Source organism: Nycticebus coucang, chromosome 18 (assembly GCF_027406575.1).
Source record: "Nycticebus coucang isolate mNycCou1 chromosome 18, mNycCou1.pri, whole genome shotgun sequence".
Classification (NCBI taxonomy): Eukaryota; Metazoa; Chordata; class Mammalia; order Primates; family Lorisidae; genus Nycticebus; species Nycticebus coucang.
Window position 1 is genome coordinate 32,031,062 of NC_069797.1, and position 22,636 is coordinate 32,053,697.

The following is a 22,636-nucleotide window of genomic DNA, read 5'->3' on the forward strand; positions in this document are numbered from 1 at the left end:
AACCCTAAAGACTCCCATGGAGTGGGAGCAATAACCCCTGGTGACCTCTGAGGGGTGCAGGTGAAGGAGAGTCTTGGGTAAGGTTAATAGGAAGCCTTCAGTCTTTGCTGACTATGGACATGAGTCCTAAGAATTGCATTTTGCTGTGGGCTTCTCTCTGATCCCTTTCCAGGCCCCTCTTGGCCCTTGCTACCCACCTCCCCACTGTATCAGCGAGCAGCGGGAGCTGCAGTGTGTGTGCACTTGTGTAGCACGTTTGTAGTGTACGGTTGGGGCCAGGATGCCTGGCTCCTTTCCCCACTCCATGTGACAAGGTGGGGCTGCTTTCCTTCTCCACAGGTCCGCTCACTGGCCCGAGCCAACGAGGCAAGGGGCCTGCTGTGGCTATTGGAAGAAGAGGCTCTGGTGCCAGGGGCCACTGAGGACACCCTTCTGGAGCGCCTTTTTTCCTATTATGGGCCCCAAGAGGGTGACAAGAAAGGTAGGTGGCATCCCTACAGCTTAGTTTCTCTGCTTGCTGACCAAACGACCCACCTATATGGGTCTAGGTGGCACCACCTGGGGACTCAGTTGTTCCCCAGGCTCTGTGTCTGGTCTTGACAATCTGAACCTTGCTGTTCCCACTCTCAGGCCAAAGCCCCCTTCTGCGCAGCAGCAAACCACACCATTTTCTCCTGGGCCACAGCCATGGCACCAACTGGGTAGAGTACAGCATGGCCGGCTGGCTGAGCTACACCAAGCAGAATCCAGCCACCCAGAATGCCCCCCGGCTCCTGCAGGACTCCCAGAAGTAAGAACCACTCACTCTGCTCCTCTCTGATCCCCAGAACTGTTTGGGGCTCCTTTCCCCTGAAGAAGCCACAGAGGTAGCCAAGCCAGTTGGCCTTGGTGGGTGGAGGTGGCCTCCTGGAGTAGAGGTAGGAGACAGACATGGCTGAAGAACCTTTAGTTTTAAATTTTAATAACACCCTTACATTCTTCAAAGAAGGAGCAGTCTTAGAGGCCGCTCGGTCATATAAGCCCTGTATTCCATTCATTTCTTCAGTAGATGATCAGTAGGCACCTACTCTCTGACAGAGGTTTCTAAATGCTTGGCAGATAGCAGTAAACAGAATAAGAATCCCTGCCTTTGTAGAATTTACATTCTTGTAGGGGGACAGGAATAATGAACAGTCCATGTAATAAGTAAATTATAGGACAGCGCCTGTGGCTCAGTGAGTAGGGCGCTGGCCCCATATACCAAGGGCAGTGGGTTCAAACCCAGCCCCAGGCCAAACTGCGACAAAAAAAGCCAGGCATTGTGGCAGATGCCTGTAATCCCAGCTACTCAGGAGGCTGAGGCAAAGAGAATCACCTAAGCCCAGGAGTTGGAGGTTGCTATGAGCTGTGTTAACGCCACAGCACTCTACCAAGGGCAACAAAATGAGACTCTGTCTCTACAAAAAAAAAAAAAAGGTAAATTATAGAGCATGTTAGAAGATGTTGAACTCACTGGGTATGGTGGCACGTGCCTGTAGTTCCAGCTACTCAGGAGGCTGAGACAGGAGGATCGGTTGAGTCCAGGAGTTCTGGGTTGTAGTGCGCTATGCTGATCTGGTGTCCACACTAATTTCGGCATCAGTATGGTGACCTCCCTGGAGCAGGGGGCCACCAGGTTGCCCAAGGAGGGGCAAACTGGCCTAGGTCGGAAACAGAGCGGGTCAGAGCTCACATGCTGATCTATAGTGGGATCGTGCCTATGAATAGCCACTGCACTCTAGCCTGGGCAACATAGTGAGACCCTGTCTCTTAAAAAAAGAAGAAGAAGAAGATGTTGAACTCTAATCTCTCCTGCCACATTAGAAACCCTTTCTATACCTTTGCCTTCTGTGATGAGGGAGATGAGTAGATTGCCCCGCTCTGTCCAATCCTGCCTGTCCCTTGGCTTCTGCTCACCTCTGGCTTTTCACTTCTTTGAAAATTTCTCTAAAGTTTCTCCATAGGGTTTGGGCATGCAGCCCAGATAACCCAGGCCCCTGGCCATGGCTATATGGGGGTTGTTTGGATCCCTGGCAGTTGGGAGGAGGAAAGGCCTCTACTGCTCAATTAATGTGATTCCTTGCCTTCCCTCTGCCTCTGGCAGAAAAATCATCAGCAACCTGTTTCTGGGCCGGGCAGGCAGTGCCACGGTGCTCTCAGGCTCCATCGCAGGCTTGGAGGGCGGCTCACAGCTGGCACTGCGCCGGGCCACCAGCATGAGGAAGACCTTTACCACAGGCATGGCAGCTGTCAAGAAGAAGTCACTGTGCATCCAGATTAAGCTGCAGGTGGTGAGTGTGCCAGCCCAGGCCCCAGGGCTCTTCCTTACCCCTGGCCAATAGGCCTGGGCACTCAGGCATGCTGAGGTCAGCCAGTGCCCTGGGTGGATAGGAAGGGCCTTCTTTTCAGTGCTGCTGCCTCTGAGTGGCCATCAGGGCCTGCAGAGGGCAGTCGTCCAGGTTTAGCATGTTCTAGCTGGTGCTGGGATGCCTGCTATCCTGTGAGGAGTGGAGGTGCTGGCACCAGTCCCTGCTCTCCTGAGCACAACCATCAGAGCCCACTGAGAGTGGTCCCTTTCCTTTGGCAGGATGCCCTCATTGACACCATCAAGAAGTCTAAGCTGCATTTTGTGCACTGCTTTCTGCCTGTGGCTGAGGGCTGGGCTGGGGAGCCCCGTTCTGCATCCTCCCGCCGAGTCAGCAGCAGCAGTGAGCTGGACCTGCCCTCAGGAGACCACTGCGAAGCTGGGCTCCTACAGCTGGACGTGCCCCTACTTCGTGCCCAGCTCCGTGGCTCTCGCCTGCTAGATGCCATACGCATGTACCGCCAAGGTGGGGCTTCCTTCCCCCTAATCTTTGGCTCTCTTTTCTAGAACTAGCCTTGCCGACCTCCCAAATGGGCCCACAGGCTGAAGGATTGCTACTTTCCACCTGTCTCAGGACAGCCCTGTCTTTTTCCTGCTTTCTGCTCTGGAGCCTCCTCTAGGGGTTCTCTTGGGGTTTTTTGTTTTGGTTTTTTTCCTCTCTTTCTCTTTTTTCTTGTTTTGAGACAGAGTCTCATTCTGTTGCCCTGTGTAGAGTGCGGTGGCATCATAGCTCACAGCAACCTCAAACTCTTGGGCTCAACTGATTCTCTTGCCTCAGCCTCCCGAGTAGCTGGAACTACAGGCACCCGCCACAACATGCTGCTAGTTTTTCTATTTTGAGTAGAGACAGGGTTTTACTCTTGCTCAGGCTGGTTTCAAACGCCTCAGCTCAAGTGATCTACCCGCCTTGGCCTCCCAGAGTGCTGGAGTCACAAGTGTGAGCTACAATAAGCCAGCTCGCTTATTGGGGTTTTTGTTGTTGTTGCTGTTGTTGTTGTTGTTTGATACAGAGTTTCACCCTGTTATCGTGGGTAGAGTGCCAAAGCATCATAGCTCACAGCAACCTCAAACTCTTGGGCTTGAGCAATCCTCTTGCCTCAGCCTCTCAAGTAGCTGGGACTACAGGCAGGCACAACCATCCCTGGCTAGTTTTTCTGGTTTTGGTAGAGACAGGGTCTCACTCTTGCTCAGGCTGGTCTCAAACTCCTGAGCTCAAACAATCCACCTGCCTCGGCCTCCCAAAATTCTAGGATTATAGGTGTGAGCCACCATGCCCAGCTGGGGGCTTTCTCTTCTCATCTCTCCCAGACCACCTATCTATAGCCAGGTCCACTCGAGGTATCCCCATGGGTGCTTATTTCTTTCTCTGTTTCTTTCCACCCTGCAGTCTCCCCTCATCCCCCTCTCCCTTCTAGGCTCAAGTTCTCTTCTCCCCCTTCCCCTCCTTGCCTCATATTCCCTGTTGTTTGTCCAGGCTCCATCCTTCCCCGTGTCCCTAATTTGGACAGGTCAGCTTTGCCCATAGCAGCAGACGCAGTGCCCTTTTGGAGCCTCCTGCCCAGTGGGAAATGAGGCGGTAGATTTTTCAATTCCCAAGAACAGTCGAACAAACCCTTTTTAGGGACCTATCTAGAGGAGGGGATGGGTAGCATGACAGTAATGGTAGTTGCTTAGAGTCCTTTAGTGGATTTACTGCATGCCAGACACTATTCTAAACTCTTCTCACACATTAAGTCATTTACTCTTCACATCAACCTCATGAGGTGGGCACTACTGTTGTCTCCTGAGGCTCAGAGATTTAAGTAGCCTGTCCAAGGTTGCACAGCTTGTGAGTAGCAGAGCAGGATGTGACCTAGGCAGGCTGGCCTCAGAATCATGCCTCTCATGTAGGATTTTGTTTGCCTGTGAGGTTATGAGTTGCTGGGTTTCTGCTGCTTTTTCCTTGGTTAGATGAGCAGGCAGGGTCCCATCCACCCATAGCCAGGTCCCCTTGAGGTATCCCCATAGGCATCAGTCACTTTTCCTTAGCAGTCAAAGCCAGGAAACGGGCTCTCTGCCCTGCTCTAAATAAATCATCGATCTGTCCCCACATCTTGATATGGAGTTGGTGTTTATTATTTCAAAACCAGATTGTTACCGCTCTGAACCAAAATCAATGTGCTTTACTCAAACAAGCAGATCGATGTGGCAGCAGCAGCAGGTCCCCCTTCCCTCACCCGGCCCCCAGCCACCGACGATAGCGCTGATGATTAATTAAGATGCCAGGCGTCCAGACCTGCTATCCTGGCCCATCAATTTAATTGCAATTCAGATACAATCAATAGCTCACTTTGTCTTGGCCCCTCAGCAGCCCCCGCCTCCTGTTTCAATTATCAGGCACATGCATCAGCCTCATCTCCCAGTTGGAGGGATTCCCAGAGCTGGCTGGCCTGGTGGTGCTATGAAGCGAGCCCCCAGCTGGCTGTCAGGAGCCCACGTTTGGAGTCTGGTCCTGCCCCTGCTACAGCCTTTGTGACCTTGAACAAGCTAGTCACTCTGTCTCTCAGGCTTAAGTTTCCATATCTGAAAAATGAGTTGATCTGGTTTAAGACCCTTTTCTGGTTTGAAATTCTATGATTCTGCAGGAGTGGATTTCTTGGTCCTCCAGTGGGGACTCTGGTTGAAATCAGATTGACTCAGAGTCCCCTCCAGCTGGCCACCATTGCTGCAAACCAGAAGCCATCTCACCCCTCCTCCCAACCTGAAGCCCAGAAACTCAAGGAAAGAGAATCTATAAATCTTTTGGTCACTTGGCCTAGGGCTCAGGGTATGGCAGGGAGGGGAGCCCTTTCTCATAGCCCGTTTCAGTGGGCACAGGAAAGGAAAGGAGTGTTTTAGTGACCGTCTACCAAGCGAGCTAGATTGGTTTCTTTTTTTTTATTTGTTTTCTTTCCTTTATTTAAAAAAAGAAATAGAGTTGGGGGTAAAAATTAATTTTTTTTTGTTGTCGCAGGGATGATTTGTATCGTGGTAAAGTCAGACCTTTTACCCAATCCTACCCGTTTTTCTCCTTCCAACTCCATGACTACCATACAAGATAAATGCTAGGACCCCCACATAAAAATGAAGTCTGAGATTCAAAGAGGTTGAGTGACTGGTCCAAGGTTACATGATCCTAAGAGGCAGGGTCAGGATTCCAGTGCCCAACCCAGGCACTTTTCCTCTGTGCTACCTCCTGATGCCTTATTATTTTTCTTTTCTTTCTTTCTTTTTTTTTTTTTTTTTTTGTTTTTTGCAGTTTTTGGCCAGGGCTGGGTTTGAACCCACCACCTCTGGCATATGGGGCTGGCGCCCTACCCCTTTGAGCCACAGGTGCCGCCCGCCTTATTATTTTTCTTAAGTCTCTCTGGGTTGTCACAGAGTCATAGATTTAGAGAGCAAGAAGGCACCTTCTAGATCACCCAGATCCCCACAGCACTTCTTCCAGATCACCTGCCCCTCCACTCCCCTGCCCTCCAATTTGCAGGACTAGCAAACTAGGAATTTGATTTCTTCTTTTATTTTGAGACAAAGTCTTACCTCTGTTACCCTGGCTACAGTGTTGTGGCATCATAGTTCACAGCAACCTCAAACTCAGGTTTGAGGATTCCTCCTGCCTCAGCCTCCCAAGTATCTGGGACTGTTGGCACCACTGTACCTGGCTAGTTTTTCTATTTTTTTTTCTAAAGTTGGGCCTCACTCTTACTCAGACTGGTCTTGAACTCCTGAACTCAAGCAATCTACCTGCCTCAGCCTTCTAGAGTGCTAGGATTACAGGCATGAGCCACCATGCCTGGCCTGGAATTTGATTTCTTCTGGAGGAATCCATTGCCTTTTTAAACCTGCCCACCTTCTGTGGAGCAACCCCGATTGTCTTCTTAGCCTCCTCCCTCTCAGCTCTCCTTTCCCGGCCTGCCTTACCCACAGGCTCCCCGCTCCCAGCAGTTTCTTCCCCTTTAGGTTGACTCCCCACTGGCTGCCCAGGCACCAGTGGCTACTGGGGTATTCTGGGAGCAGGCAGAACCGGTGTTAACAGGCCTGCCTATGGGCTGCTCTCTCTCTCCAGGTTACCCTGACCACATGGTGTTTTCCGAGTTCCGTCGCCGCTTTGATGTCCTGGCCCCACACCTGACCAAGAAACATGGGCGCAACTACATTGTGGTGGATGAAAGGCGGGTAGGTCTGGGTCTCCAGACTCCCAGCAGACACCTCTTCCTCTGCTCAGGCCCTTCCAAACATCTGTCCTTCCTTCCCCAGAGACAGTTGTTTGCCATTGTTCAGACCTCTGGTTTAGGCTGGCCAGGGCCAGGACAGGCACCAAGCTGTAGCAGTGGAAAGATGGCAGCCTGGGGCATGGACTGTAGGAATTGGAAAAGAACCAACCTCTTTGGAGGCTCAAGCTGGGGGTGTCTGCTCTCTAGTAAGCCAAATGATTATCTAAGAGCTCGCAGGCCAGGGCCTTCCAGGTGGCAGAAGAGAACTAGTGATTTGGGTACTCCACTGATGGTACCTGGGCCCCAACCTTGGCCTCCATGTCAGGAATTGATTCCTGAAGCAGAAAGCTGGCCACAGCTGGGGCAAACATCCTTCCTAGAATGAGGGTTGACAGGCAAGACCTCCTTGGTGCCAGGGTGACCTCAAGACTGCCGGGTCCTTTGCCAGCCCAGGTTGGTGTATTTGTGGCTGCAGAAGGGATCTCTCTCTGCCATTCTAGGTTAGATCCCAGCGGCAGCTCCTCAGATAACTGAAGTGCCTTGAGCAGAGGAACCTTCATTGGCTGTGCTCAGGCCTCAGGCACCCAGCCTGACTCGAAAGGCATCTCAGACCTTAAGAGAGCTTCCCTAAAAGGGAGGGCTCTGCATCACAGGGCAGGAAGCTCCACAGCAATACCCAGCCTTGTCTGTGTGTGCCCCTCCCCTTGCCCCAGACCCATATTCATGGAGCCCTTGAAGACCTTTCTGTCCCCAGGCCTGCCAGGGTGTTGGGTGACCCTGGTGTGGATATAGCTGACCATATTGTTCCCTCTTCTCAGGCCCTCAACCTCCACTCCAGCTTCCCACTCACAGCTACACTGGGATCTCCTCATCCCTGGAAAGCTCCACCTCTGAAATCCTGACCATAGCCTCCTGTCTTTGAGTCTCACTTCTCACTTCCTCTCGGGACACCTGCTGACTCCATCAAGATCTCTTTTCTGGACCCTACTCCATTTTCTCCACTCTGTCAGGGTCCCTCCCAACTTTACTTCCTTTTTTGCATAGCCTTGGTGCTTCAGTCCACCCTGTCATCTGCCTTCATCCCTCACCCCTCCTAAGCCTCCTACAATAACTGCCCTGCCACCAACCCTCCTCCCTGCAAAAGGCCCAGCTTTGGGTTCCCAAGGGTTGTGAGAGAAAATTATACAACTGTATGGACTTGAATTCCCGCAGATTCATGGTCTTCAGCCTTACCTGGGCCCCTTGGGATGGCCAGCAAGTCTTCCATGTGTCCCTCCTTACCTAGCCCTGATTCTAGGCCTTTTACGTGCTGTTCTATTCACTATCCTTCTCAAATCCTACCGACTTCACCTTCCCAGATGACCTTGCCTCCAAGCTTTAATGAAATCAAGGCTTCACCTTCTTTTTCTGCCTTCTTCAAACTTCTCTTCTTGTGCCTCCTTCCCCCAGCCCTGACATGCTAGGAGAGGATACCTCCAATCCTGTCTCCCAGGCTTCAGAACCCCTTTGGTCTCCCCAGATGACTGTTCATCGATGCTAACTCTTTCTTGTTCCTTCAGCGTCTTCTCTCCCAGCTCTTTTCTCTCAGTGCAGAAACATTCTGCAGACATTGCTCTCTGAAGGAAGCCTCCTGTCGTCCCTCTCTGGACTACCCACTGTCTCTCACCTGCCCTATATCATTGATAACTTACTTTCTTCCTGCCACCCCCCACCCTGGCTACCGTGCACCTGCACCCATTGGTGCCTGGTCCCACTCTATGCCACCCTAAGACTGGCCTTTTCTTCTCTTGCCTTCCATAGTTGCAGAGCCAATGGGCACTTTTCTATCCTTCTGTTACTTGAATTCTTAGCCATGTGCAACTTTTTTCTTTTCTTTTTTTTTTTTTGAGACAGAGCCTCAAGCTGTTGCCCTGGGTAGAGTGCTTTGGCATCACAGCTCACAGCAACATCCAACTCCTGGGCTCAAGCAATTCTTCTGCCTCTGCCTCCCAAGTGTTGGGACTACAGGCACCCACCACAAAGCCTGGCTAATTTTTTGGTTGCAGCCATCATCATTGTTGTTTGGTGGGCCCAGGCTGCATTCGAACCCACCATTTCAGGTGTATGTGGCTGGCGCCTTAGCCACTTGAGCCTTAGGCGCCAAGCCACCTGGCTATTTTTTTTTTTTTAGAGACAGAGTCTCACTTTGTCGCCCTAGGTAGAGTGCTATGGCGTCATAGCTCCCAGCAATCTCAAATTCTTGGGCTCAAGCAATCCTCTTGCCTCAGCCTCCCAAGCAGCTGGGACTACACACTCTGGCTCCTGCCCACTTCTTTTTTGCACCCGAGTCCCCTACCCAGTTCTAGTGAACTACTTGGAGTGTCAGTGCCTTTGCTGTCTTGTGCTCCCAGGCCTTTGCTGGGGCAGGGTCCTCTGCCTGAATTGCCCTCTCCCTGCTTTGTGTAGCTGATTCTTACCTGCATAGAAATGCTCAGTATAAACAGCCCCCAGGGTGCTCTGTGCAGCCATCTTGTCTGAGGTGGATGCCTGCTCCTTTGTGGACTCACTTGTCTTGCTTTCCAACAAAATGGTTTGTTCCTCCTGTAGTGATCTGTGTCCCCAGAGTTCAACTCGGTGCTTGACACTGGAATAAATACTGGACTATCAAGAAGGAGGGCAGGGAAGGGCCGAGTGCCCGGGTGAGGTCCTGCGTGGTGAGGGGAGGCATGGGCGGGCTGCCTGACGGAGGCCTCTCCCCACAGGCAGTGGAGGAACTGCTGGAGTCATTGGACCTGGAAAAGAGCAGCTGCTGCATGGGCCTGAGCCGGGTGAGTTGCCTACAGCAGGGCGGCTGGCCCTGCCCTTCTGTGCCTCCCTGTCAGCCAGACATTGGAAGTCTCCTGCTGCCCCTTTGGAGTCCTACCCCTACTCCCAGCCCCACCCCTCCCAGCCTCGCAGAGGCTGCCCCTCTTCTCAGCTGCCCCCTTCAGGGCCAGGGGCCGGGGAGGTTGATATTTCAGATGCAGCAAACTTAACTTTTCCTCCCTCTGCATCACTGGCTTGTTCAGTACCATGAGCACCTCTGTGATAGCAGGAGAGAGTGGGTTGAAGGTGGTCTGAGCCCTGGTGAGAACCAGAGCAGGGTAGACCAGGAGAAGCAGCCAGGTGGCAGGCAGAGCTCCTGGAAAGTTGTCAAGGACCCCAGGGCCCCAGGAGGGCAAGCAGTACATGTTAGGCCGTGCTGCTGCTGCCTGCCCACAGGTCAGATTCCTTATCTGAACCATGCATAAAAGGCAACCCCGCCTGCCCCTGGGTGCCAGTCTGCCACGCATCACTCCACACCAAAGGGTCAGCTAGGTGGGGAGCCCTGCACACCCCTCTCTCCCGAGCCTGGGGGGCTTGGACAGGCCGCATCTGCATATGTGCTGTAATGACTGGGGTGGAGGGAAGGGTATTGGGAAGCCAGAGAGAAGGTTCTGGACCTGTCCAAATGTCAGCAGAGAGGGAAGGAACTCTAAGATGGAAGGAGGTGCTTGGCAAAAAGCTTGAGTCTTACTTGTGCGCTGTTCTGTGTCCTTCTCTGCATGTCAAATCACTTTCTTGGTCTCTCCTGCCCTCTGCCTCACTATGACTCCCTTTCTCTCACTGTATCTTTGTGTCTGCTGGCCCTGGTTTTCCCTTTTCCTTTTGGCCCCAGCAGTCCTTGCTGGTCTCTGGTTTTGTGTTTTTCTGTTTCTCTCCTTGTGGGTCTTTTGTGGTCCCATCCTCTTTGGGTCATTTTCTGGTTTGGGTCTCTGCATTGTCTGCCTCTGTGTCTGGCTCACCTCCTTTCTCTCTGTTCCCTCTCCCAGCTTTTGTAAGCTCAGGGGCTACCAGCTGAGCCTCCTCTCTGGGGCAGTCAGGGATTTGCCTCAGCCCCAGGCTCTCTCCCTGGGTTCGCTCACACTGGGCCTTCCCACCACTCCCACCTCTCTAGCAGACTGAGCTGATACTGGCTGACACTGTGAGTGGTACCTCCTTCAGCCGATTCCTGGTCCCCAGATCTATCTTCCCAGCTGCTATCTCAGACCCTCTGCCACCCTCTGCCAGGTGTGCAGCTGAGGCAGGACAGCCGGGGCAACACTGGGTGTTTGCTCACAACTGGTTTGGGAGAGAAAGCACAGGCCTTCCAGGCTCTGGTTAGCACTGGCTGGTGAGCAAGGATTCCCTGTGTGTTTGTCACATTGCTTCAGAATACAGGGGTCTCCATCTGACCCATGGGACCTGGAGGGTTCAGGCAAGGACTTTAGGGGGCTGAGAGGCTGGAGACATTGTTAAATTTGTATGAATGGGCATTTAGGGGAGGAGATGGCCCTGAGCTTTCACCTGATACCCAAAAGGATCCTGAACCCCACAAATGTTCAAAAGAGGTGTGAGGCTCACTACCCTAGCCACTAGACCATTCTTTCTCTTCTTAGTGCATTTATGGACCATTCCTTCTGCCCTGGTCAGGTAGCTATGAGTGCTAGCAAGCATTCGTGCCCTCCTCCAAGGGGCACTTGGATAGTCCCTTCCCCAGTGGAATCCCAGGCTCATACATTCTGGGAAATTGGAGCTCAGGTAGAGCTTGAGACCCAGGGAGATCCCACAGAGCCCCGCTTATGGGATTCAGCAAAATGTCACAAAGCGGTAAGCTGACTTTTTCCAAGGTCAGCCTCAGAGACTAGCTTTCCATGAAGTCACGATAGGCAAAGCTTGCTCAGCAGAAAGTTTAGGACCTCTCCTCACTTATTCCCTGAAGGGGGGTCCTTAGGATACTGTCCCCATTGGCTCTAAGTTCATTTACATGACCTCTGTTCCCAGAGACTTCACATCTTCTCTTTGCCCTCCTGAAGGGAACTTTCTGTGTGCTGTGCCAGGTGGAGGTACCCATATACTTAAGTGTCTCTACCCTCTCAAGGATACCAGAGTCTTTTTTTTACCTGATCATTCTCCCTCACACATAGTCCTCTTAGTAGGGCAGCTTCTACTGAATGTCATCTCAGAGCAGGAAAGTGAGAGGAAAGGCCAGGGGTGGGGGTGCCCAGCTGGTTCCTCCACGTGGGTCTTCCCTCCAGCCCCCAAACCTGTATGACAAGTCCCTTGGCTGGGCCAGCCCCCACCCACCTCACTGGCTTCTTCATGAGAAGGTGAAACCTGGGTGTGTGTGATGCGGTTGGCACTTGAAAGAGGAGGCCTCTGAGATGAAACTGCGGGGGCAGGCAGGAGACTCCTCCTTTCCCCTCCCCTCCCCTCTGCATGCTGCTCCCTGGGGCTGCTTCTCACACAGACACTCACCACCATGTGCTTCGCCTGACCCAGGGGCTGGGTGGCAAAGGGGGCTGGAACCATCAGCCAGTCCCTGCAGTGGACTTCGGGCTCAGGGGACATTGACGGTGTTGGTTGGCGGTCCTGGAGTCAGGGCTGTCACAGTCATTGCCGAAGAGCATCTTCTCCCTGTGTGACCAGTGACTGCTTCATTTTCTTTCTTGCCCCCTTACCCCAGGTATCTTCCCTTTTGTTTCTCTTTCATCTCTTTTTGAAGTTAAATTTCCCACCTTACTCTTCCCCAACCCTCCTTCCCAGGGCCTCTTCCTGCTACTCCCTCCTTTCTTAGACAATTGGATTTTCAGGCTCTTTTCAAGCAAAGGCTGCACTACCTGGCCTACTGGTTTCCTGTGCTTGTTCCCCAGTTCCCCCCTCACCTCTTTCCCTCTGCTCTGCTGTCCCCAGCCTCGGGGTCCTGCCTCACTGGCCTCACTGGCCTGCCCTTTCACAGGTGTTCTTCCGGGCAGGAACATTGGCTCGGCTGGAGGAGCAGCGGGATGAACAGACCAGCAGGAACCTAACCCTATTCCAGGCAGCCTGCAGGGGCTACCTTGCCCGCCAGCACTTCAAGAAGAGGAAGGTGCTGCTCTAAGACCACCTCCCCCAACCCTCCGCAGCCTAGATGGGCACAGCTGAGTTCCTGGAGGTGGTGGGGGAGGGCGGCTTGCAGGAACTTGTAGAGGCAAGAAGCTCCCAGGCACCTGCCCTGGACCAGGGTGGGGAATAGGCAGCTCCTGGGTGCCAGTGAGTATACTTGCATGGTCAGAGGGCTGTGTTGAGGGGTGTTGGGGGGAAGCAAGGCCCAGGCAGAGGTGGTCTCTGGATCATAGGCTGCTCCATGAAGATTAAGTAGCTGTGTCAGCGACTCCTTTTCTTATTAGCAAGTCCATAAAACAGCCAGCACTGCCGCCTCTTGTGTTTCAGCAAGATTAGGTTTTATGGCACAGCTAGGCCAGGGTGCTGGAAATAATCAGGCAGCAAGTAAAACAGACGAAATTATTCCTAATGATGGTGGAGTGGTTAGTGCCCAGTGCAGGGCTCCAGGGCCAGACTCCGTGTTGCCCACCCTCTGCAGGATGGAGGGGGCCTGGGGCAAAGGGGAGCATGGGAAGTGTCTGCCTCAGGATCAGGAGGCCAGAGGAGCAACATTGGGGGCTGTGCAGCTCAGGAGAGGATCCTTGGCCGACTTTGGCCACAGTGATTAAGATCCCTGTGTACATGACGCCACCCCAACTGCAGATCCAGGACCTGGCCATTCGCTGTGTGCAGAAGAACATCAAGAAGAACAAAGGGGTGAAGGACTGGCCCTGGTGGAAGCTCTTCACCACTGTGAGGCCCCTCATCGAAGTGCAGCTGTCAGAGGAGCAGATCCGGAACAAAGACGTACGCAGCAAGCTGGGGAGGGCCGAGTTGCTAGGAGGTGATCCATACCTGCAGGAGCCTTGTCGGCCTGTCTTGAGCTTTCAAGCACTCCTTTGTCTAGTCCAGAGAGCTGGCGTCCTTGAACTATGCCCAATAAACAGAAGGTGTCCCTCTGGAGTGCTGGCCAAGCCCCTGGGCAGCCTCTTAGGATAACATCTCAGGCATCCTCAGCTTATTGGGACAGGGACTGTGCGAGGCAGTGACTCTCCTGTTGCAGATGCCCCCCACACCCCCATTGTCTTGGCCTGAGCTTTATCAGCTTCATTCACTGCAGGGGTGCAAACCCAGGGCCCCAGCCCCTTGCAGCGCTGACTCACTTCCTTGCTCCATGCCAGGAGGAGATCCAGCAGCTCCGGAGCAAGCTCGAGAAGGTGGAGAAGGAGCGGAATGAGCTGCGGCTCAACAGTGACCGACTGGAGACCAGGGTGAGTGGCCCATTTAGGACCCCTACTGTTCTGGCTGAGTGAGGCAGGCACTTCAACTGGTGGTGACTCCCTCCCTTCAACCCCAGATCTCGGAGCTGACATCGGAGCTGACAGATGAACGTAACACAGGAGAGTCTGCCTCCCAGCTGCTGGATGCAGAGACCGCAGAGAGGCTCCGTGCTGAGAAGGAAATGAAAGAGCTGCAGGTGAGGGCAGGGCCAGGGTGAGGACAGTAGGCTGGTAACTGCTACACTCTAGTGCCCACCTGTTCACCCCAGCCCCGCGTCCATGTCTGCCTGGGTAAGCCAGTGGCTGTGGTCTGTGTGGTTAGTGGGGTGGTGGTACTGAGTGAGCAGTGGAGTGGCACAGCTTATGAACCCTCTTCCGCAGACCCAGTACGATGCACTGAAGAAGCAAATGGAAGTGATGGAGATGGAGGTGATGGAGGCCCGTCTCATCCGGGCCGCTGAGATCAATGGAGAAGTGGATGATGATGATGCAGGTGGGTCTGAGGCCCAAGCAGCTCCGCAGTGGCCTGGGGAACAAGCCCTGATGCCCAGCCCTGGGTAACCAGGCCCTTCATCCAGGCCTGTCTCCCTTCCCTAGGGCTATTATGAGACCAAGGTGAAATAATAGGTGAGAAGGCAGAGGTGCCAATAAATGCAGATTAGCAGGTGTGTCGATAACCACCATGATAATGACACCATCTAGGGGCAGTCCTGGCAGTTCCTGCCAGGACAGATGACAGATGACAGGAAGAGGACAGCAGATATAGCTACATCTCTCCTTCTGGTCTTCTCCCACCATGGCAGAGTGCCTTCTGGGGACTCCCATCCTCCCTCATCTGTCCTCAACCCCACAGGTGGTGAATGGAGGTTAAAATATGAGCGAGCCATGCGGGAGGTGGACTTCACCAAGAAGCGGCTGCAGCAGGAGTTTGAGGACAAGCTGGAGGTGGAACAGCAGAATAAGAGGCAGCTGGAGCGGCGGGTAAGGCTGGGGAGGGGCCAGCACCACGTGTCTGCTCAGGGAACTGAAGGCCCACAGGTCCAGGAGACTGACTGGGAAGGAAGGCCAGCAGGTTATCCTCTCAGCATAGATAACGGGGGACAAACTGTCATTGGAGCTTCTTAGGTTCCCTGGATGACCCTGACTGACTCCCTCCTTCGCCACTGGGTCTTCCCCTCACTCACCCACCTCCCTCTCCTCCTCTTCTCCACCAAATGCTTCTGGACCTCTCCTGGCTGCTGCCCTGCACCTCTTCTTGGCCCCTAGCTTGGGGACCTGCAGGCAGATAGCGAGGAGAGTCAGCGGGCTCTGCAGCAACTCAAGAAGAAGTGCCAGCGGCTGACGGCGGAGCTGCAGGATACCAAGCTGCACCTGGAGGGCCAGCAGGTCCGCAACCACGAGCTGGAGAAGAAGCAGAGGAGGTGGGTGGGCCCCCCGCCCTGGGCTCAGAACCTTCTAGAGCAGCCACCTCCTCCCCTTTCAGGGAAGAAGAGGGGAGGACCTGAATTTGGCCAATGGCCTTGCTTCTCAGGTCACTTGTCCTGGAGCATAGACGAGGGGCTCAGTTCAGTCCTGACTACATCCCCACTGAAGGCCTACTCAGGCCTCTGCTCTTGGATGTGCTCCTCACATTGTGTAGCTGTCACCCCTGCCTGGGCTTACTCAGGTCCCCTGCAGGAACTGCTGACTGGGTCCCCCAGCTCTGCGTCTCTCTCAGTTGCCTCAGCTACACAAACACACTCTCCTGACTAATGTCGTTAAACTACCGTGCCACTTCCATCTCATTATGGTAATGACACAGAGAAGGGGGGTGGCCCTCATAGGAGAAAATCCAATCTAAATTAATTTCCCTGACTGGGGATGGGAATGGGATGCCTTTATTAGGAACACTGAGGAACTCACAAGCCCCGGGAACAGCAGGCTGCCCAGGGAGTGGGAGCAGCACCCATTACTCCTCTGCAGAAGGGCTTCCCGGTGGAGCACCAGTTGCCTTTGTGAAGGGGCAGCCCCATACCCAGGACCTGGGAGTGAGGGTACAGAGCAGAGCCTTTCCAGTGACCCTGGGTGACCCCTCCCCCACCTCCTGGACTCACTGCTGTCTTCCCAGCTGGACTGGTGTTCTGAGGAAAGTGAGGGGAAATGGGGAGGTTGTCTGTTCCTCCCTTCTGCACCGTGACTATCCACCTCCCTCATTCTCATCTTTATCCCACCCTAGCCCTTTACCCATGGGCTAGCTCCCTGAGCAGGACCCCCTTCTGAGCACCCTGATGACAGTGCCAGCAGCCTGGTTACCATGCTGCCACACTCTCTGCCAGGCAATTTGTTAGGTTTCAGCTGCCCAGTTTTCTTAGATTTTTTTTGTTGATGTTAGGTTAGGTGGGGGGAGCTGTCCAAATTCGGCTGGAAACTGATTAGTTATTTAGGGAAGGTGTTAGGAATTTCATCAGTTTGCTCCTTAGTTAGACACTGGGCAGGAATGGAAGGCTGGGAAGAGAAGGAGGGAAAGAGTGAAGGAGGCAGCCCCGACCATGTGCCCGTGGAAGCTGTCAGCCCCAGCCTGGCGTGGGGCATCCTGTTAGGATGGTCCTGGCCAAAGGCTGGCGCCCAGAGGTGGATGCTGGAGCAAGCGGCTCCACCCACAGTTTTTGAACTGAACTGTAGAAAGTGAGTATGATGCAGAAAGTGAGTGTGATGAGGTAGGACCTCCTTTTCTACCCATTCCAGTGCCCACTCAGTCCTCACCCTGGCCCCTCCCTCTTTGATCCGTTGAAATTGAAAAATCCTGAGGAAGGCCTGTGCATCTCTTCCTGGAAGCAGTCTGTGGGTCCCCCATAGGCCCACTTGCTGAAAGGGCTCTTTCAGTGAGGCACACCCCATCTGAGGACAGGACCTCAGTGGCCTGACTTGTAATTCCTGGGTGTTACCTCCACCTCCCCACTAGCCCCAACTTAGAACTGCATGCATCCCTCCACCCCTGCTTGTGTCTTGTCCATATCTGTGGCACCACTCCCTGGCAGTGTCTGTTTGACACTGAGGCAGACTCTTCCCTCATCTGATGGAGCCACCATGCTCCCTCACAGGTTTGACAGTGAGCTCTCACAGGCGCATGAGGAGGCCCAGCGGGAAAAGCTGCAGCGGGAGAAGCTGCAGCGGGAAAAGGACATGCTCCTTGCTGAGGCTTTCAGCCTAAAGCAGCAGCTGGAGGTAGGTGGGGCTGCCTGCCGTCCTGTCCCCATCCCCGTCCCCAGCTAGGGCCAGCTCTACCCCAGCCTCATTTTCTACTTCATTCCAGGAAAAAGACATGGACCTTGCAGGGTTCACCCAGAAGGTCATCTCTCTAGAGGCTGAGCTCCAGGACATTTCCTCCCAAGAGTCCAAGGACGAGGCCTCTCTGGCCAAGGTCAAGAAACAGCTCCGGGACCTAGAGGCCAAGGTCAAGGATCAAGAAGAGGAGTTGGACGAGCAGGCAGGGACCATCCAGATGTTAGAGCAGGTACTGGAGGGCTTGGCCAAGGGAAGGGTGAGGTGCAGCAGGGAGAACCCCCATCTCCCAGCTAGCTCAGGACATGGGCCAGGGGAGGGCAAGATCCTACCTCCATTCATTCCTTTGTTCACACGTTCACCTACTCACAAAATGTAGAGTGATTACCTGATCTGTGCCAGCCTCAGTGTGAAGACAATTAAGTTTTCATGAAGCTTCTTAAGAAAACACATCTGATTGAGCCCTAATCGTGAGAAGCTCCAATGCACAGCAGCCAGAGGGCCACACACCCACCCAGCCTACCACTGAGCCACCTAGTCAGCTCAGGAGCTAGAGCCTGCAGGCCAAAGGGAAAAGGTGAAGAATTGTCCCCACTCTCAGCAGCCTCTCTCTGGACCTGTGCCAAACCTCTAGTAAGGGTGTTCAGCTTCTCTGGAGAAGCTGGCTGCCATGGGAGCAAAGTACGAACAAAGGGAACTGGCTGGCAGAGACATTCTCAGCTCCTGAGCCTTGGGAGAGCTGCATGGCAGGGGCAGGGGCCAGGAAGTGGGCACTACCAGGAAAGGAACCCAGTCCCTACTCTAACCACCTCCAGGCCAAGCTGCGTCTAGAGATGGAAATGGAGCGGATGAGGCAGACTCATTCCAAGGAGATGGAGAGTCGGGATGAGGAGGTAGAGGAGGCCCGGCAGTCATGTCAGAAGAAGGTAAGGTATCTGGGCACTTACCTGTACGGTGTAAGGGCCTTTTCCCCCACTGCTGCCTTAAAGCAAGTGGCTTTCTGTTTCCCTACCTTAGCCATATTGTTTTCTGTTGCCATTCCGGACCAGGATCTCCTCTTGGGTTTCTGGCATTGGCTGGGATGTGTTGGCTAACGATCTGCAGAGAAGCTTGAGGAACTAACGTTCCCTGCTTTCTGTGCCAAGGGGCAGCCAACCCTGTGTGTCTCATGCTGGTCTGGTGCTGCACACAGCCAGCTAGCCTGGCTGAAGAGGTCTCCACTCTGCTCAGGTGGCCACTGTGTGTGGTCTGCCATTCCTCCTCTCCCTCCCGAGCTGCTCTGGCACCCTGTTAACTTGGAATTCAGGTTCTGTCCCCTCTGAGGTCATCATGCTCAGTCCTACCCCACTACTCTCATGGGATGGGGAACCCAGAAGGGAAGGGGGCTCCCTGGCACCAGATACTAAAGGGACTGACGGGTCTCTGTCCCCACGGTACTCTAGTTAAAACAAATGGAAGTGCAGCTGGAGGAAGAGTATGAGGACAAGCAGAAGGTGCTGCGCGAGAAGCGGGAGCTAGAGGGCAAGCTCGCCACACTCAGCGACCAGGTGGGTGAGGATGCTGTGCCCCACGCAGCCCAAGGAATGAAAGTGTAGGGACAGCAAGCTGGGGTAAGGTGGGATGTCCATTGTCCTCCTGTGGATGGGGGGATGTCACTGTGCTTGGGCACACCGGGCCTTTCTCCTTGGCCAGCATGACCCTGGACTTCCGGTGTCAGTGCCCATTGGAAAGACTCTGATAATGAGGACAGGGTAAGGAGGGGATTGGGGGACAACAGGAGGAAGCCCCATGGTGGAACCCAGACCTCAGCTACTGGTGCCAACCCAGGTGAACCAGCGGGATTTTGAGTCAGAGAAGCGGCTGCGGAAAGACCTGAAGCGCACCAAGGCCCTGCTGGCAGACGCCCAGCTCATGCTGGACCACTTGAAGAACAATGCGCCCAGCAAGAGGGAGATCGCCCAGCTCAAGAACCAGGTATCTGTGCAGAGAGGAAGTTGCTGGTCCAGGGCCACAAGGCTCGTGTTTTCAGTTCTCTTTCTTCCCCTCTTGCTCTACTCAGTGGCCCTCGAGTCCTTGGGAAGAAAGGTGGCAGGAAAGGGGGGAGAAGCCATTTGGAACAGCCAGACTCCCCAGGGTCTCTGTATGCTGTACAGTCTGACCACCAAGCCCCAGGGTGGTATGGACGAGGCCTGGTGTCCTGGTGACCTTCCCCACACGGGAGGAGATGCCCATGGCCCTGGGGTCTGAAGTAAACAGAGGAGGAGGAAAGCATCTCCCTCTTGCGAGCACCTTGCATAGCCCTCTTGCCCCAGGGAGTGGCTGACCTCTCTCCCTCGGGCTGGGGTGGCACTGTTCCAGCTGGAGGAATCAGAGTTCACCTGTGCAGCAGCCGTAAAAGCAAGGAAAGCCATGGAGGTGGAGATTGAAGACCTGCACCTGCAGATTGATGACATCGCCAAAGCCAAGACAGCGGTGAGGGCCCAGGGTGTACAGGGCAGGGCTCAGGGCACTGAGGGAGAATAGAGCTGCGACTCTGGCTCCCTTTACCCCACACGGGTTCCTCCTTGCCAGGTCTTCCTGCAGGGAGAACTGGCCTCCCCTCCTCTGCCTCTCCCCACTCAGAGCAGAGGATTAAGGGAGAGGCGGGGCAGCGCCTGTGGCTCAGTCGGTAAGGCGCCGGCCCCATATACCGAGGGAGGCGGGTTCAAACCTGGCCCCGGCCAAACTGCAACCAAAAAAAAAAAAAAAATAGCCAGGCGTTGTGGCAGGCACCTGTAGTCCCAGCTACTTGGGAGGCTGAGGCAAGAGAATCGCTTAAGCCCAGGAGTTGGAGGTTGCTGTGAGCTGTGTAAGGCCCCGGCACTCTACCGAGGGCCATAAAGTGAGACTCTGTCTCTACAAAAAAGAAAAAAAAGGGAGAGGTGGATAGAAGAGGGAGCCAGCAAGGGCCCTTCTCCCTTTTAACCACCTGCCTATGGGAGCTTGGCCGCAGGCCCCAACACCATAAATAAAAGCAGCTAATGTGGCTGAGGGACATAAACAGGTGCCTAGAGATTAGCAGAAGCACCGATAAGAGGATGGGATGGCTCAGATTCCCTCCCTTTCCCCTGCCCAGCCCACTGACAAGCCCAAGCGGCAGCTAATTAGACCTCTTATTTAATGCCTCCCTTTTAATTCCCCACCTCTCCCATGGCCCATCCATCAGCAGAGAATTCATTACTGGGATGTGGCCACCACTGTCCCTCCTTAGGCAGAGAGTGGGGCAGGGGAGGAAGCCAAGCTTGGCTGTTGGCTTCATGGCCCCCTGGCCAGTCACCTGGCTGCTGAGAGATGCCAATCTCACAAGCTTGATTTATCCCCATGACATTTGTGCTCCTCAGCAGTTTTCAGGTGAGTAATTCAAATTCCTTAATTGTGTTAAAAAAGGCTGTTATAAAATTACCATTTTATTTAAATCCGAGTTAATAAATTTCTTGGCGGAGGCTTCCCCAGCTCCCTACAGCCCAGTAACAAGATGGATGGGGCAGAGAAGGAGCCAACGCAGTCATTTTGGTTTGGAATTACAGGCTAATAGATTCATTCATTTCCTGAAGCTGCTGTTGGCTGTCTCTTCCCTTCCCCCCAGGAGGGGACTGGCGGTGGGGGCTGGATGCCCAGGGAGTGGGCAGTCTCGAGGGAAATGAGAACCTAAGCCAGGGGAGCTTCACAGATTTGAGGGGTCCTTCCCTGGGGCCTGAAGGGGCAGAGTACATGCAAGTCAGGGCCTAGGCTGATAGTGTCAGGATATCTGGTCATTGTTCTCGGGCAGACCTTTTTTGCCTTCTGATTAGCCTCAAAAGAGCTGCCAGAAAGCAGCTGTCATTCAGCCTAGAGGCCCAGAATCTCCCTGCACTGCAAAGACAAACCTTTCCCTCATCTCCCTGGCCCAGAGCATGACTGGAAGTTCCCTGAGCATCACTGGTCCGGGAACCCACTCCAGAAGAGTGGAAGCAGGGGGGACCCAGACCCATCATCACTTCCCCTACCTCCCAGCGCACCCCCATCAGAGGTGGCATGGAGGAGGCTTGGACTTGCCACCTGGACCCTTCAGGCACACTAAGCTGAGGGCCTCTGATCTGTCTTTGCTTCCCTCCAGCTGGAGGAGCAGCTGAGCCGCCTTCAGCGTGAGAAGAATGAGATCCAGAATCGCCTGGAAGAGGATCAAGAAGACATGAATGAGCTGATGAAGAAGCACAAGGCCGCCGTGGCGCAGGTACCCTGCCAGGAGTGCCCCCGTACACCGTGCACAGTAACTGTCCTTCAGGGCCTGCTGTGGGTCCCTGGCACAGCCGCTTGTTTTAGGAGGTGGCAGTGTGAGACCCCGGGTGCCCTGACACTCTGTGTGGGCAGCACTGGGCTGGGTGTTTGTGGGGAATCCTGCTTCTGATGCTTTTGCTTCTGTCCCAGGCCTCCCGAGACCTGGCTCAGATGAATGATTTCCAGGCTCAGCTAGAAGAAGCCAACAAGGAAAAGCAGGAGCTGCAGGAGAAGGTGGGCACTGGGGCTCCCTCATCAGAGTGGGGGCCAGGATCACTTCATGTGGGGAGGAACCCCTAAGTTCACAGTAGTTAAGGCACTTTTTTCTGCCATCAGTAATCCATAGAGCAATGTAAACTAGTAAAAAGAACTAGGCTTGGAGCCTTATCACTGTAGCAGACATTTTGACTTCAGCTGCTTCATTTCCCATTTCTATTCCTTCTCTGGCCCTCAGCTGTCTTCTTTCTCTCCAAAGGGCAAGGTCTGTGCCAAGCACTGGGCAGGTGGGGGATACCTTTGGCTCAAGGCCCATCCTCCCTTTTCCCCTGTGTAGCCCTCCCTGCCTCAGCCTTCTGGTCACCATGGTGATATTGCCTGCCCCAGACTCGGCCCCCTCCTTCTCTAGGCTGAGTTCATTCTTCTCTTTCTGCCCCTAACCCCTCAGCTACAAGCCCTCCAGAGCCAGGTGGAGTTCCTGGAGCAGTCCATGGTGGACAAGTCCCTGGTGAGCAGACAGGAGGCTAAGATCAGGGAGCTGGAGACACGCCTGGAGTTCGAAAGGACCCAAGTGAAGCGTCTGGAGGTGAGTTCACACTTCTCCTCATCCACAGCAAGCAAGGCAGAGCTGCCCCAGTGGCTGGAGCCACGCATGCTCAGCAGGGGTGGGCAGGCCCACGGACACTCCTCAGAGGCCTCTGCCAAGCAGCCAGGCCAGCTGACAGGCGGGTGCTTCTCTCCCGCCCCGCCTGGCCTGCTCTCTGGGTACCGTGGAGCCTGCCTGCTTTACATTCTGCTTCCGTGTCTGCTTTCTGCCAAGGGACCAGAGCAGCTTAGCTTTTCGTCTTCATATTTTCCTCCACCACAGGCTCCCCCCTCCGCCTGTTCCCCTCACCCGGCTTTCCAGCAGGGTCATAAATATGCAGCGGATGGCGCCACTTCTGTAGGGGCTGAAGTCTGTTCTCTTTTCCTCTCCCTTTCCGTCTTCTATTCCTTTTTTCCCTCACTTCTTCCCATCCTTCCTGTCTCTGCTTTTTCCGCTTTCTTCATTTTCTCTATTATTGCCC

General features: G+C 54.2%; 1 protein-coding gene across 14 annotated transcripts in view; it reads left to right on the top strand.

Annotated features, from left to right (window-relative positions):
• Positions 1–22,636, top strand: part of MYO18A (myosin XVIIIA) — a 101,994-nt gene that overhangs the window by 60,591 nt on the left and 18,767 nt on the right. For all 14 annotated transcript variants that reach the window (XR_008375582.1, XM_053569617.1, XM_053569618.1 and 11 more), the window contains 22 exons: positions 340–481; positions 631–790; positions 2,123–2,309; positions 2,606–2,849; positions 6,468–6,577; positions 9,357–9,422; positions 12,392–12,520; positions 13,180–13,323; positions 13,698–13,787; positions 13,874–13,993; positions 14,178–14,289; positions 14,650–14,777; positions 15,063–15,217; positions 16,877–17,000; positions 17,089–17,289; positions 17,873–17,983; positions 18,500–18,604; positions 18,885–19,031; positions 19,416–19,529; positions 21,193–21,309; positions 21,504–21,587; positions 22,018–22,155. Coding sequence is in view for 13 of the 14 variants with exons in the window: in XM_053569617.1 (XP_053425592.1) it covers positions 340–481; positions 631–790; positions 2,123–2,309; positions 2,606–2,849; positions 6,468–6,577; positions 9,357–9,422; positions 12,392–12,520; positions 13,180–13,323; positions 13,698–13,787; positions 13,874–13,993; positions 14,178–14,289; positions 14,650–14,777; positions 15,063–15,217; positions 16,877–17,000; positions 17,089–17,289; positions 17,873–17,983; positions 18,500–18,604; positions 18,885–19,031; positions 19,416–19,529; positions 21,193–21,309; positions 21,504–21,587; positions 22,018–22,155 (2,928 nt within the window). In the remaining variant the exon portion in view is untranslated. The remainder of the gene's footprint in view (positions 1–339; positions 482–630; positions 791–2,122; positions 2,310–2,605; positions 2,850–6,467; positions 6,578–9,356; positions 9,423–12,391; positions 12,521–13,179; positions 13,324–13,697; positions 13,788–13,873; positions 13,994–14,177; positions 14,290–14,649; positions 14,778–15,062; positions 15,218–16,876; positions 17,001–17,088; positions 17,290–17,872; positions 17,984–18,499; positions 18,605–18,884; positions 19,032–19,415; positions 19,530–21,192; positions 21,310–21,503; positions 21,588–22,017; positions 22,156–22,636) is intronic.